Source organism: Aquarana catesbeiana, linkage group LG04 (genome assembly GCF_042186555.1).
Source record: "Aquarana catesbeiana isolate 2022-GZ linkage group LG04, ASM4218655v1, whole genome shotgun sequence".
Taxonomy (NCBI): domain Eukaryota; kingdom Metazoa; phylum Chordata; class Amphibia; order Anura; family Ranidae; genus Aquarana; species Aquarana catesbeiana.
In genome coordinates this window covers 257783391-257799075 of record NC_133327.1, presented here as the reverse complement: position 1 = coordinate 257799075, position 15685 = coordinate 257783391, and the positions used below count along the sequence as shown (strand labels likewise).

At 39.8% G+C, this 15685-nt stretch overlaps 1 protein-coding gene across 1 annotated transcript in view; it reads left to right on the top strand.

Moving 5' to 3' along the window:
- TPRG1 (tumor protein p63 regulated 1) overlaps nucleotides 1–15293 on the top strand; it is a 202129-nt gene extending 186836 nt beyond the window's left edge. The window contains exons 5-6 of the mRNA XM_073626409.1: nucleotides 1022–1175; nucleotides 14325–15293. Of these exons, the coding sequence (XP_073482510.1) occupies nucleotides 1022–1175; nucleotides 14325–14519 (349 nt within the window). The 3' untranslated portion in view covers nucleotides 14520–15293. The remainder of the gene's footprint in view (nucleotides 1–1021; nucleotides 1176–14324) is intronic.
- Nucleotides 15294–15685: the final 392 nt, after the last annotated feature.

Below are 15685 nucleotides of genomic sequence, written 5' to 3'. Positions count from 1 at the left end.
ATATTTAATTTATGTCAGCACAGTCTTTCAAATATTTATAAAATCTCCATTTTTTCATTGTTTAGATTTTATAAAAATAATTTACTTGGTGGTGTCAGAATTTGAAAGTGTCCTGCAATAGAAAAGCTTGTTGAGTCAGTCCAGGCAAACACACAAAGCAGCAATTGGCAGTGCACCATTGCTATCTAATAAGCAGATTCTCAGTATGACTCATTATATTTAGTAAGTTATCCTAATGTATGTCAAAGGGCCTCATGTATCAGAGAATCAGTTCAAATAAGTGCCCTCCTTTTTACTGCTACCAATCTGAACAGACTTTCAGATTCAAACTGTCATTCAAAGGGGCTCTTTAAAACTGATTAATGGCAATGAGGGAGAAAAAAAAGTTCTTGGCACAGAAACTTTAGTACATGGAGCCCAGTGCTAATGTATAGAAATGGTCTAATTGTAAAATATTAAGGCATATGTGCAGCCAATCGGAAGGTTCATGCCAGGGGTCCAGTGTGTGTCTGTTCACCGGTTCAGGTGTGATTCAGGTCCAAATTTTTGCCTGAATTCACACCTGAACCGGACCCAAACACGCACCTGACCCTTTTTTAATCCAGACCATGGCCGCCCCGGACATGTGTCAACCGGCTCCATTGAGAGCGGGCCACACTTGCCTGTCATGCAAATTTGGATGCAGTGTGAACCCAGCCTTACATGGTTGAAATAATGTGTAATATATTTTTCTACTGTGTACTGCAATTTTACAGAGCGAGATTGATATAATTACCAATGACAAAACCCACCATATAACTAAATCTTACTATATCTGCATTATGCACTACAATTTTGTATCGTCACCTTGTCTGGACAATGGGGGGTATGGATAGGTACAAGGCTTTGCCTAAATGCATTTGAGTAATTGCAGAAAGATTCTGCATAAACATATTTAAGTCATTGCTTTTTTGCACTTAATCATCAGTTTTGTATATTTTCTTCAACAATTTAAAAAGCCAATTATGTTTTTTTCTTGCAGAAGAGAAGGAGAAGGTCTTCGCATCCATTGGGACAAACTGCGTGAAATTCCCTTTTTCTCCCGATGGAATCCTGTATCCAGTGATATACCCTACACTACTTTCATTGATCACCCACTGAAGAACTACTCTGAGCAATTTACTTTGATTTGTCAGGTAAGTGAATGTCACTAAATTGTAAAATCAGCAGTATCTTACAGATAACTATACAGTTCAGTTCAGCCTTACACTGCAGCCTTTGGTCAGTACTTTAATTATAAATCATACGTTCCCATTAAGTGTGTGGTCCACGGTGCAATAATTCATGGACCACTGTCTAGGAGGGCTAGGGTAACTGCTGTGCATTAACTGCTGCCATTCAGATCATAAACAACTCACTCGTGCACTAGCTGTGGACAAAAACTCTTTCTTTCTGCCACCTGAAATTTATTTTCCCCCAATGGGCACCACAAATTGCATGGCACGGAAGAAACGGCCAGGCTGTCAGACACGATTTGTACATCAAAGACGCCTTCGTCTTTTCCTTGCTATTCTGCAAGATGTGTAGATACGTCCCTGGAGAGCAATTAGAAATGGAGGTGAAGGCTTAGGTGTGGACTTTTTACAAAACCCCTGTCAAAATTCTGTGCCCTCACTAAGGATATTCACCTCCTCAATTTGTCTTGGCAACCATTGTCACCAAAACAGGAAGGTAAAATCTTCCAAGTCATAGTGGAACAAGGGTGAGAACTGTATGAGAGGATTTTGTTTACTTAAAGGGATTCCTCCTTAATTCCTCATGTGCCTACAGGACCAAAAGTGAAATAAACAGCCCCCCTCCTTCCCCAGTTGGACATGTTGCAAAAAAGGACTCCAGGGCTCATTAGAGGAGTCTTAAGGCTGTAGCTAAGTACTATTCAGCAATCGCCTCTTACTTTGTAGGCTTCAAATTTTTCAGCTCAGTGTTTGTAGCCAATGTATGTATTGACATAAACGTATGTATGTAAGAGTTTGTATGTGACATACATGTCAAATGCTAGGGCAGTGTAATATCTACAGACCTACAAACAAATTACTCCTTGGGATAGTTAGAGTATGGCAAAGCCAAGACCAAAAAAAATGCATTAAATACATCTCTGGAATACATGCAGATTTCCCTATGTTTTATTCGCGTCAACTTGCTTCAATTAAAGAGAAATAATCATTGATGTGCCAGAAATATTGCGTGTTTCTAACTTCCTCTTTGACGTGACAACATATCTCATACTTAAGCATGTGTTTTCAACCCTGCCTTATCTGCAGGGTTTTCTTGCACTTATAAAACAGATAAAAAACTTTCAACTGTATATTTAGTTGACCGAAAGGGCGCAAATAAAAGCTAAAGCTGTGGTCTGACCATTTAAACCACCACTGCAAGTTTCTTGATGATATGTGTGGCATATCTGTTAAATATCTGTCCTTTTTTTTTTTTTTTTTAAATCAAATGTATGGGCACAAAACGTGTTAAAGTATTCTAGAGGGGTATTCCTCGCGTTTAGTAAATTGTGGGTTGATAAAAAGCACAGTACATCTCTTTTTATTGTGTAGGTAGTTGTAAGGAAGATCTACATAGCTGCTTCTGATGAGGTCATGTACATTGTAGATGGCTTTGCTACTCCTATGACAAGAGTTCTTAGGAATTCAGATATGTGGGCTGTAAAGCTGTACAACCTCTGCAGCCTGTAGGAGGAAGGCATTTTTCCTGAAACATGAACTCCGGAACATGTACAAATAGAAACCAGCACATAGCTGTGAATCAGGCCTGATCCGGTTGTCTGAATTTTATTATAACAGAGATGGCCATCGTTTCAACCTTGTCAACAGATTTCATTTATTTCAACACATTGCAGTGGAGTGTGCCCAGTTAAAATAAACTAATCTGGAAAATGTATGCACCAATATTGCCACTAGAGGGCATCCTGTGCCATTCTTTTTTCATCAGCATTTAATGAGGGCTTGAAAGTCCGTGTATAGGTATTTTCAGATAGTTTAGCGTCATATGCTAACTGAGAACCAGATTTATGTTCAATATCATATTAAATATCTTTTAATACAGTATATATTAGAATGTTGTCACTTACTTACAAAACCTAAACTACTACAGATAGAGCACAAAGAGAAGACAGATGTACCTATAAGACAACACCATAAGGAAATATTAGAACCCAGGTGTGTGCTACATTGCAGTAGTAGCTTGGAGCATTAAAGGTGGTGCAGCTCTCTTGGCAAATAATGTAACAATGTCTAGGTATATTCGCTACTTTGCTATTGATGTATTTTATTCAATTATATCCTGTACAAAATAAAGCAACTTTTCTTGTTGCTTTGCATACTGTTTTCTGTTGTATTTGCTCGAGCCACTAATAGCCTTCTTATGTAAAACTGCATATATAGATTATTATAATAAGTGAATATAAAGATATAACAACTGCTGGCTGGGTTTTTTAGGGCTGTACTGAAACTTGTATTTCTGTCTTTTGTTCTTTAACAACTTCAAGTCTGGACACTTTCACCCCTTTCCAGTCCAGGCCAATTTTCAGCTTTCAGCGCTGTTGCTATTTGAATGACAATTGCACGGTCATGCAACACTGTACCCATATGAAATGTTTTATTTTTTTCACACAAATAGAGCTTTTTTTCCAGTGGTATTTGATCACCGGTAGGGTGTTTTTTTTTCATTTATATAGCAAAAAAAAAAAAAAAAAAAAAAACATTTTTTTTGCTTAGTTTTTGTTATAAAACTTTGCAAACGAATAATCTTTCTTCATAAATTTAGGCCAAAATGTATTCTGCTACATTTTTTGGGTAAAAATAACCCAGAACAGTGTATATTGTTTAGTCTGTATGAAAGTTATGTCTACAAACTAGGGGATATATATCTGAAAATTGATCAGTTGAGACCATAAAATGCTGGTATTACGCATGGCAGTGATCGGGACGTTGGTATGAGGTATGGCGGTGATCAGGATGCTGGTATGGGTAATAGCAGTGATCAGGATGCTTGTATGGAGTATGTTGGTGATAAGGATGCTGGTATGGCCTATGGGGTGATCAGGACACTGTTATGATGGGGTATGACTGTGATCAGGACACAGGTATGGGGTATGGCAATGATCAGGATGCTGGTATGGCATATGGGATGATCAGAATGCTAGTATAGGGAATGGCAGTGATCAAGATGCTAGTATGGCATATGGGCTAATCAGAACGCTAATGTGAGGTATGGCGGTGAACAGGATGGTGGTATGGGGTATGGCGGTGATCAGGGTGCTAATATGGTGTATGGCGGTGATCGGGGCACTAGTATGGAGTATGGCGGTGATCTGGGCACTGGTATGGCGGTGAGCAGAACATTGATATGGTGTATTGTGGTGTTTTTTGCAAGCTTTGGGATAGGTGAGAGGGCTGGCTGCATTCTTTATTATGACTACACTGGGGCAGTGATCGGGGACACTGGGGCAGGCTGGCACTGCAGTTTGAGTGTACAAGCAGCCAGACAGGCTGCTGTTCACTCACAAGCTGCAGCATTGGTTCTCTCTGCTCTCACAGTGAAAGCAGAGAGAACCAATCTTTACTTTCACTTTCCATTGTTTACAATGTGATTGCTGTGTCCATTCACTGCGATTACATGGTAAAACAACTTCCCATCACCCGGACACAGCTGTAATGTGATCAGCTATGCCTGGGTGACATACCGACCACGGGGCTCCCGGGTGTGCGCTCTGCGAACCACACAGGAGCTGCCGATGCAAGGTGACGTACGTTAACCCACATCGGTGCAGCTTCCTGTCCGCCATTTATAGGCAATGAGCAGACGGGCAGTAGTTAAAGTGGAAGTCAAGTCAAACTATTCTTAAATATAAATAAATAACTGCTGCGCTTAATTTCACTCTAGTACAAAAAATAATAGTGATCATAAAAACGGCAACTTGCACAGTAATGAAAAAATGGCAATAAAAAGTTTTATATGGATAAGGTGCAGCGCTTATATAAGAAGTCCATAGAAAGTAAATCCAGGAAACGGTGTTCAACTCAGTTTACACAATGATGAGTAGAAGGTAAATGATAGAAGAAACCATCACCGGCACCCAATCATACAGCCGCTTACCCTCCTTAGTGGACCCTCATTAAAAAGGCCACATAAGCATATGAATGAAGATAGGAAACCCATCAATCTCCATACATCGTAATCCTAAAACAACGAGCCGGAATCTGGGTGCAACAACCCCAGGTAACAGCTTTTCTTTTTCGAAAATGCTCTGATAATATTCACCACACATGTCATCCCATGTAGATAAAAGGAGATAAACCTCATTGCGCAGTATATCAACCAGCATTTTATTGTATATATAAAAACAAAGGAATTAACTCACATTTTCAGCTTTAAAAGCAGTGTTTGTGTATAAATCCTGTAGTCCCCACCAGCAAGATGGCTGCCGCGTCCCAGCATACACTAGCGCCACGTTGCCGACTCCTCCCTACGTCATTTTGTCACAGAATTACGTCATCAGGGGCGTGGCTAGATGGACGCTCTACTGATTTATATATGCGGGATAAAGTGATTGAAAGGAGGAAGTGGGCTGTGCTCCAAACACCGGATGTAATACAAACTCCAAGTCGCTCCAAATATAATAGATCCCCCAATAGAATATCTTTCTTTCACAATGTTTTTTTTTTTTTTTTTTTTTTCCCATATAGGAAATGCTCCATTTAGATTAATGCGGAAAGGCGTAGAAAAATAGATTCCTATGTATCTGATTCCACCCATGACCATAGGTCGTACTATTCGTTAACTTCAGACGGGACTGAAAGAACATGTAACAAACATTACAAAATGGATATCCAAAGCATATTCTCTTGCACCATTATGCTACCCACCACAATCAGAGTCTCAAGGGGACTGTGTTTTTGGGTATAGATAAGTTTACTGGTAATTGGAGGGGCAGCTATATGACTACAGGGGTCTCTAAATTAGAGACACAATGGATCTAAAAGGCTAAAACTTACAGCCCCTACGGCATGAACATAGAGTGGGATGTGAATGCATTTATCAACAATGCATGAGTAATGGGTTTTATAGGTCCTTCTATTAGGAATAAGCTATGGTATTATTATTATTTATTATTATTATTATTATTATTTATTATTAGGTTTGAGTTTTATATGGTGCTTAGAGTTATGTAGATGCTGATCGTTATTTTAAAATGTTATTGCTGTAGATTATTTTGATGTAGTATCCCCTTTTTCCACAAGATGGCGCTGCATCCGAGTGTTATTTTCTGCAACTAGTTTTTATCGTTTTTTTAATAAATGATACCTTTTGGTGTTTGTCAAAGGGTCAATACTCTTCTAATTATAGATCTTTTTGATGTTTTTTTTAATTCTTGAATTTAATTCATATATTAAATTGATTTTTAAAGAGTAATACAGCTATCCTGATGGCCGTGATAGTTTTTATTACATCCGGTGTTTGGAGCGCAGCTCACTCCTGCCTTCCGCCTTTCAATCGCTTTGTCCCGCATATATAAATCGGTAGAGCGTCAGTCTAGCCACGCCCCTGACTACGTCATTTTGTGACGAAACAACGTAGGGAGGAGTCGGCAACATGACGCTAGTGTATGCTGGGGCACGGCGGCCATCTTGGTGGGGACTGCTGGATTTATACACACACAAGTTTGTTTTTATCTCCTTTTATCTACATGGGATGACATTTTTTGAAAAAGGAAAGCTGTTACCTAGGGTTGCTGCGCACACATTCCGTCTTGCTGTTTTAGGATTACAATGTATGGAGATTGATTCCTATCTTCATTCATATGCTTATGTGGCTTTTGTAATAAGGGTTCACTAAGGAGGGTAAGCGGCTGTGTGATTGGGTGCCGGTGATGGTTTCTTCTATCATTTACCTTCTACTCACCATTGTTTGAACTGAGTTGAATACCGTTTCCTGGATTTACTTTCTATGGACTTCTTATATAAGCACTGCACCTTATCCATATATTCTTAAAAATACTCCCACCCCCATTCCAAGCCTAGTGTATACTTCCGTATTCTGAGAGCGCTCCGGTTCCGTCACATGATTGGGTTCCAGCGCTGGCTTCAGTGTAGAGGAGGGATGGCTGATAACGGATACCTCATAGTAAGCCTAGGGCTGGTGTCATGGCCTAGGCACTGCAGCTGTTGTCGGCGATCTCTCCTCTTCACTGAAGCTGGCACTGGGACCCGATCACATGACTGGACTGCCCTCAGAATAGCTAAGTATACATATCTTTCCTTTACAGCGTAGACCGAATAGGCTTAGAATATGGGTGGGAGTAGATTTAAGTATAGTTAGTGTTTGATTGAAACCCTAACTAGCCCTATATAAACACCAGCTAAATAATATTTAGTTTGCTAAAGCGTAATGTATCATAAACTGGTGCCATTTTTTTCATATAAAATACTTGCTTTTATCTTTTTTGCGTCCTTTCTGCTATTTCTTTTAATGCTGCTGATCTTCTGTAGCCTCTTTGCAGCCACTTCCTGTCTATATGCGTGCACTCCAGTAATGGCTGTACAGTATTTCTCAGTGCGGGTTTAGTACACTGCGTCTTCATAATGTGTGCTGAAGCTGCCATTTGTAGCCACCATTGGAAGCCCTTGTGACAATGCAGGAGCACAGTTGGTAGACTCATGGTCATGGTCACTCAAGCTCATGGTCACCCTATAAAAGGATGTACCTGCACAGCAGGATCACCAGATATCATTTTGATAAAAAATGTAAAAATACTGAAAATGTCTGTTAAAATTCAAATAACGTGCTATGATATCTTAGTGCTTGGGTTTACATTTACTTTAAGTTACATCTATCCAGAAACATAATAATAGTTTACCTGCAGTATATAAGCATTCTATGATTATTAAACTAGATCTTAGATGAACTTTAAGAGACTCATTCATATCATTCCTGCTTAACAACTGTAGATTTAAGTCCTTCAGTTATGGACTGCATTATTTTCAGTGATCTGCTTGACTCAAAAACATGTGTAGCAGTACCCCCGTGAGGGCTGCTGATTGACTCTATACCCCACTGGCTACCCCAACTCTGCAGATCCTCTTACCTCTGACACCTTGGGTTCCATTCTGCTATAGGATGTTAGCAATGAGATACTCTCACAATGTCACTGAACAACTCAGAAAGTTTACTAGAGTGAATAATGGAACACAATAACAATATGAATAAACTCAAGCAATAATTGACAGTTAGTATCACTTAATTCAGATATGCAGAACTGTTCATTTTATAATCACCACTGGGAGTAAAACAGGTTTACAGTGGGATAAGTATTCAATATCTTTTAATACTTATATTAAACACCTTCCCACTGAGGCCTCAGTACACACACCAAATTGCAATACAATATTCCTTATTCAATAACACAGTGTAATGTTTAACATGTACTCAATGGCTCCACCTAGATTGTAATTCCAAGTTCAAACTGCAAGTAGAACAGCAGTGCTTGGCAGAGAAGGAAGATGGTAAAAGTTCTTTTAGCTCCAGATATTTTCAGCTAGCCTGTAGTTTAAACTGCAGTATTTGTAATCCATAAAGCAAAGGGGAAGAAATAACTGTAGAGTAAATGGTATGTTGATAACTGCTTAACCGAAGAAATATAGCACTTGTAGATTCCTCCTTATATGCAAGCGTAATACAGTACTGACCTTACAGCGCAGGGAACAAACAAACCCCAAAGTTCAGCTGTATGAGTCACCTCCGTGGAACTAAAAGTCTCACCAGCAGCCTGTAAAAGAACTCACTCAGCAATACTGTGCACTCTCCTGGAATGGGCAGGTGCCCTCTCACCACATAAACTCAAAGGCTGTGAGGCTCCGTCCTGAATCTCCTCCTGATGTCTCCGTCTGGTGAAAATGGTGCTGCCACGCTGTGCTGCAACTCCTGATGACCTGAAGTGCAGGGGCTTCCAGTTGTTCTGAAGCGCAGTCTGGTCCGCTTGCTAAGCTGGCAAGGCTGTACTCTGAGATCCCTCAGAGGCAGGCGATCCGGCATCACACTATATAGGCCGCAGTCTCTCACTCCTGGTCACACACAGACCTCCTGCTGGCAGGTGTTGAATTACGTCCAGAGAGGCTGAAAGATGACCGCGCCGGTCCTTTTATTACTGCTCACAGCATGCAGTGCTTAGTACTTTGCATTGTCTGTAATGTAGTTCAGGGATGATCCAGCTAACAGAGTCACTTCCTCCTCCAAACTATATCTCCCATAATACTTTGCTGCGTTCCTTCTCAAGAATTAGAAGAAAAATCCTAACAGCATTCAGCAGACACTAGAGGGAGCCAAACTCATTTAGAATAACAACAACTGTAATAACTATAGTAGCAAACCCTTGGCTACACATGCATTATAGGAAGGAGCAGTAAAACACAACCACTGTGTAGAACTACAGAAAACAGAGCCTGCAAGTTTATTAGGTAATTTGGATGCCCCCTGTACACATTTAATTACATATTAGTGTAGCGCCCTCTACCTTTAGGTAGGTGCTTTATTGTCTATTTTGATAGCATAGAATATAGTGACAGATAAATTTAGCCAGGTCTGTGTTCTTTACTAGGCCTGGATGTTAATTCAGGGTTGAAAGTGTCAGAGTAGAAGGGGGTGTGGCCGCCTACACTTGGGCTCAGGGAGACCTTCTCTGCTTAACCGTGGATTCTGTTGGAGAGCGAGAATGGGCTGAGACCTGAGTGTGTGTGTGTGTGTGTGTGTGTGTATATATATATATATATATATATATATATATATATTTATATATATTTATATATATATATATATATATATATATATATATATATATATATATATATATATATATATATATATATATATACACTTGTGTCTTCTCTTAGGTGAATTGGAGATGCGACGGCTGTATACTTTAAAGAAGAAGACCTGTGACAAGCAGAGTATTCCTCCTTAGGGAGCAGTGCTCTGGTTGCACTTGTAAGTGCAGGGTAGTTGTAGGGTTTTGTAGTAAGGATGTACGGTTTGTACAAAAAAAAAAGAAAAGAATTGTAATATGTTCATTCTTTGTTACCCCTTTTCCCCAATTAAACTCAGGAGAATATGAGATGCCTCCCTCTTTTTATAAAGAGGGACGTTTTTCAAATTTTTCAGGGTTTTCCACAACTGAGGACAGTTGTGATTTTTAGTGGGGGGTGGATGTAGCGTTCTCTACCTTTTAGATAGGTGCTTTATTGTCTATTTTGGTAACGTAGAATATAGTGACAGGTAAATTTAGCCAGGTCTGTGTTCTTTACTAGGCCTGGATGTTAATTCAGGGTTGAAAGTGTCAGAGTAGAAGGGGGTGTGGCCGCCTACACTTGGGCTCAGGGAGACCTTCTCTGCTTAACAGTGGATTCTGCTGGAGAGACCCATGTGAGTGGATTGACCAATGGTTAATTTCCATGGTCAAGGGGAGGTCTCTCACAAAAGCGGAGGGTCACATGCTCTGGGAGGAGTTGGAGAAGTTTGAGTCAGGATTCAGAGTCTGCAAAGGAGGCCCAGTGGCCCAGGAGTTCAGAGCTCCCAGGGCCCTGGTGCCGGAGGAGAATCCAGGGGGCCAAGTGCCTAAGCCCTGGAGAAGAAGTCAGCATGTAGTCGCTGAGAGGATGCCAGGCGTTCCCAGGCGGGAATGTGGCGGTCAGAGAAGGAGGAAGTAGGAGCAAAGCGGAAGAAGAATTACATGGACTGTTGATTGGGAGAGAGCAAAGGGAGTGAAAACCCAGAGGAGCTAAAGGAAGGATTTTATACTGTGCATTCAAGGAATACAGTATCAAGCACTTTTAGAGACTAAAGGGTATTGGTATGCGGGTCATGGGGAAGGCGGTGCAGGTCTTTGACCTTAAAGAATTAATACCCCAAAAAGGGTGTTGGTATACGGGTCATGAACAAGACTGTGCAGGTATTTGACCTTAAAGAATTAATACCCCAAAGGAAGCCTAACCAGTCGGGCAGAGGAACTATTCAGTAGTAAGGCTGGCCATACATTATACAATTTTCTTGTACAACTTTCCTTTAGATTTACCAAAACCATATAATATAAGGTAAAACCTAAACACTTTCAATTTGTATGCAATCAGCCAGGCGCTTGCACTACATAGTTGAAGGTAAATCTAAAGAAAATTGAATAAGAAAATTGTATGGTGTATGGCCAGCTTAAATCTATAGCCAGATTGATAACCGAAGAAGCAATAGTCTGCAGTCAGAACCATTACAGGGGGAATCATTCAGAGTGATTTGTCTTGTAAATTGAAATCAATAGTTTGCAGTAAGGACTGGACGGGGGAAATCCACTAAAAAGGACATTAGTGGGTATCTCATACATCTCGAGATCTCTTCAAGTTAATCTCACAAATAAAGATCAAGTAAAAATCCTACCATGGACTCTTTTTATCTCATGGGTTGTGGTGTGTATGGCAGCATGGGTAATTGGCTGATTACTACAACTAATTCAGCAGCTCCTATGGGGGTAGTGCGCTACATTAGAAACAGAAAATTGTGGGTCTTTTTATGGGTGTGGATATATTGTGTGCAAATATATAATATAAAGCCCAACTCCAAGAAGTCTGAAAATTCTGCTTTACAGTGGAGCTGAGCCCTCACTAAAAGGACCCTTTCACATTGGCAGAGTCCGCCATTGGATCCATCGGTTCAGCAGGGGATCTCTCCGCTGATTCCCACTGAGCAGGCGGATGACCGAGTGGACATGGACACAGCCCTCTGTTCTCTGTGGGGCTGTCTGATCCAATCTGCCAGACAGATGGGATTCCCATCCGTCTGTTTTTAGTGGACATGATCGGTTCAGATGTGGGCGGGTGTCAGCAGATACATGTCCACTGACATCTGCCACTCCATAGAGCGGAATGGATGATCCAATCGGGTCTGCCAGAAAAAGTAACAGGCGGACCTGATCGGTCCATTAGTGTGACAGGGGCCTAACGGTTAACTGCTTGCTTATTCTAGAGGAGAGCCAAAGCACTTTTATTTACCTGAGTCTCCTCTTCCCTGGCAGACGGCACTCCATTCTCCATTGGTGGATTGTCCGTTGGAGTTATCACATTCCGTATATGGCTATGGACCCAGCTGATGTGATCAGGACCTTAGACTGTTGGAGCATGAAAGAGCAGATGCTCCAGGGACTGGTCTAGCAGTGCAGAGGAGCAGAGTAAATTAGTTAGTAAATCTTCTGTTCTATCCCCTAGACCAAAAGAGGTAGTTAATCTCCTTGGAGAAAGAATTTATACAGCAAATGTGCCACTTTCATTATATATATATATATATATATATATATATACCACACTCCAAAGACATGCTGGTAGGTTAACTGGATCCTGTCTAAATCGGCCCTAGTATAGGTATGAATGTGAGTTAGGGACCTTAGATTGTAAGCTCCTTGAGGGTATAGGGACTGATGTGAATGTATAATATATATATGTAAAAGCGCTGCGTAAATTGACGGCGCTATATAAGTACCTGAAATAAATAAATAAAATATATATAATATATATATATACACACACACACACATTTGTGCTCATAAGTTTACATACCCTAGCAGAATTTAATTTCTTGGCCATTTTTCAGAGAATATGAATAATAACACACAAACTTTTCTTTCATTCATGGTTCGTGTTTGGCTAAAGCCATTTATTATCAATCAACTGTGTTTGCTCTTTTTAAATCATGACAACAGAAACTACCAAAATTACCCTGATCAAAAGTTTACATACCCCAGTTATTAATACTGTGTATTGCCCCCTTTAACATCAATGACAGCTTGAAGTCTTTTGTGGTGTTTGTGGATGAGGCTCTTTATCTTCTCAGTTGGTAAAGCTGCCAGTTCCTGTAAATTCTTGGGCATGAACTGCACGTTTGAGATCACCCCAGAGTGGCACAATGATATTGAGGTTAGGAGACTAAGGTGGCCACTCCAGAAGCTTCACTTTTTTCTGCTGTAGCCACTGACAGGTCGAGTTGGCCTTGTGTTTTGGATCATTGTCATGTTGGAATGTCCAAGTACGTTCCAGGCGCAACTTCCTGGCTAATGAATGCAAATGTTCCTCCAGTATTTTTTGATAACATACTGCATTCATCTTGCCATCAATTTTGACCAAATTTCCTGTGCCTTTGTAGCTCACACATCCCCAAAACATCAGCGATCCACATCCGTGTTTCACAGTAGGAATGGTGTACCTTTCATCGTAGGCCTTGTTGACACCCCCCCCCACCCCCCCCCCCCCCCAATTGTAGCGTTTATGGTTGTGGCCAAAAAGCTCAATTTTGGTCTCGTCCCTCCAAATTACTTTGTGCTAGAAGGTTTGAGCCTTGTCTCTGGGCTATATATATATATATATATCCTACCTAAAGTATACTAACCTTGACCTTTTGACTCCGACCTTGACATTGACACTGACCTAGATCAAACTTTGACTTAGCTTTTTCTTTCTTTTTTTTTTTTTTTATTTTAATTTATTTATGTACACACACTTGTTTATTTACACTTTTCTCATCTGGCAAGAAAAGAAAGATGCAGTGTATCCTACTCTTCATTCACAAGAGAAAGCATAGGGGCCGGCTTTACAGTGATTGATTGATCTTTTAGATATGTTGTGAATAAACATTGAGTTTTTTTAAGATATAATGACACTGTTCAGCCTCTCTATGTACCTGAAAAGTCAAAATCTGATCAATATAAAAAACATAGAATAGTATCAAACGTTAATAAAACAATCATACATATAACCGTCAAAGATGGATAGGACATGTATAGTCATAATAAATGAGTCTTCACAGATTATTATACACTGAAGCAATGAGCTAGATTGCCCCTTTTCATACAAGTCATTGGGGGAGATTTTCTAAAACTGGAGCACTCCGAATCTGGTGCAGCTGTGCATGGTAACCAATCAGTTTCTAATTTCAGCTTGTTTAATCCACTTTGGCAAAAAAGTTTGGAAGCTAATTGGTTTCTATGCAGAGTTGCACCAAACTTTACACTCTCCAGCCTTAGTAAATAACCCCTAGTGTGTTTCACAGCACAAGGCCACTTCTTCAGGACAAGACGGTACAGTAGGAATACACTAAATATAAATGAAAAACACAGAAAAAAAAATATGTACATTTAGGGAATGTGACTTCTGTTGTGAAAACGCTTAGTTTAGTTCTGTGGAGCATATGATATTGCAATATTGAGATTTTCTATTGACTATTTCTCTTTTTCTTTTTTTTTTTTGCAGCTGTCTAGCTTTACCGATCATCTAATCAAAGCTGTGCAAGAAGCACACAAGATAAACCCTGTGCCAGGCAGAGCCAATGGAGCCCTCATTCTAAACCAGCCTCTTTTAATTGAGACATATGTTGGCTTGACATCCTTCATTGGAAACCGCAACAAGCTTGGTTATTCACTTGCGAGAGGCAGTGTTGGCTTTTAAGTACATTTAGTGTAAATGTGTATTTTTTCGTACATCAGAAATGTTCTCTCTGCTTCCTATTTGTTTTTTTTATTACACATAATGCCTATTTAATTTTTGTGTTTTAAGTTAACCTGTCAGAATAAAAATACGGAAACCACCATTGCTGACTTGTTTTTGAAGGCACAAAATACATATTTCAGTACTTATTTAACCAAAAAGATATGCATGTTGGGAGATCTGATCGGATGTGTATTGGGTTTGGGAGATTGAATCACTAGTTAGTGAACAAGGAGAGTGATACTGGAGCTTGCCAAATAGGCAACTTCCATATTTCTATCCTGACAGGTTCCATTTAAACATCAGATAGGATAAACTATAACTACTACAATGTAAACAGGAGTGTATAAAATAATCCGTTGAGCTGTTTGAGAAATTGGCCTCTAATGCTTTGCATGTATTTTATTCATGTATGTTTGCACTTACACCTGTATCTGTAATCAGCATCTGTATTAGTGATATATAAGTGCATAGAAAGACCAAACAATAATGCATGTAAGCTCATTGAAAGAAGAAGTTCATAGGGCAAACCTGATGTGCACACGACCAATCAATATGCTGCTTGCTGTAGTACTTTTGGAGAAAGAAGAATTCTAACTACTGTAGTTGACCTGGGTTTCTGTCCATTACACATTGAAGTATACTTTGTATGAAATGTATATTTTATACATACAGTTTCTATAAATGTTAATAAACATATGTCAGTCAAAATTAAATATTTCTATTTACTTGGTATCCTTGTTGCATCTTTTGTCAATTTTGATGTAAGAGTATAGTCAATATTTATTGCCAGATAACATTATTTTATATAAATTTTTTTTTTCAATTATACAGCACATACTCAATTATGTTTTTCTCTTGGAGGAACCTTTCGTTTTTCAGGTGGCCATTGGGTCACGTTACATAGAATTGTCACTCACCTAGTTTTACCATTAAAGTCCCAGGCATGTAGAGCTAATGCGATCCATGGCCTTGCTACCTAGTGAGACAATAAGCTTGAATAGTCTTGCCATTCAGACTTCACTCTGGTACATGCTTGTTTTAGGTCATTAGCCAACTAGGCATTGAAGTCAGCATCAGGATGAAAGGCTTGGTTTCTGTACCTTTAAAACAGGCCAGCAGTGACC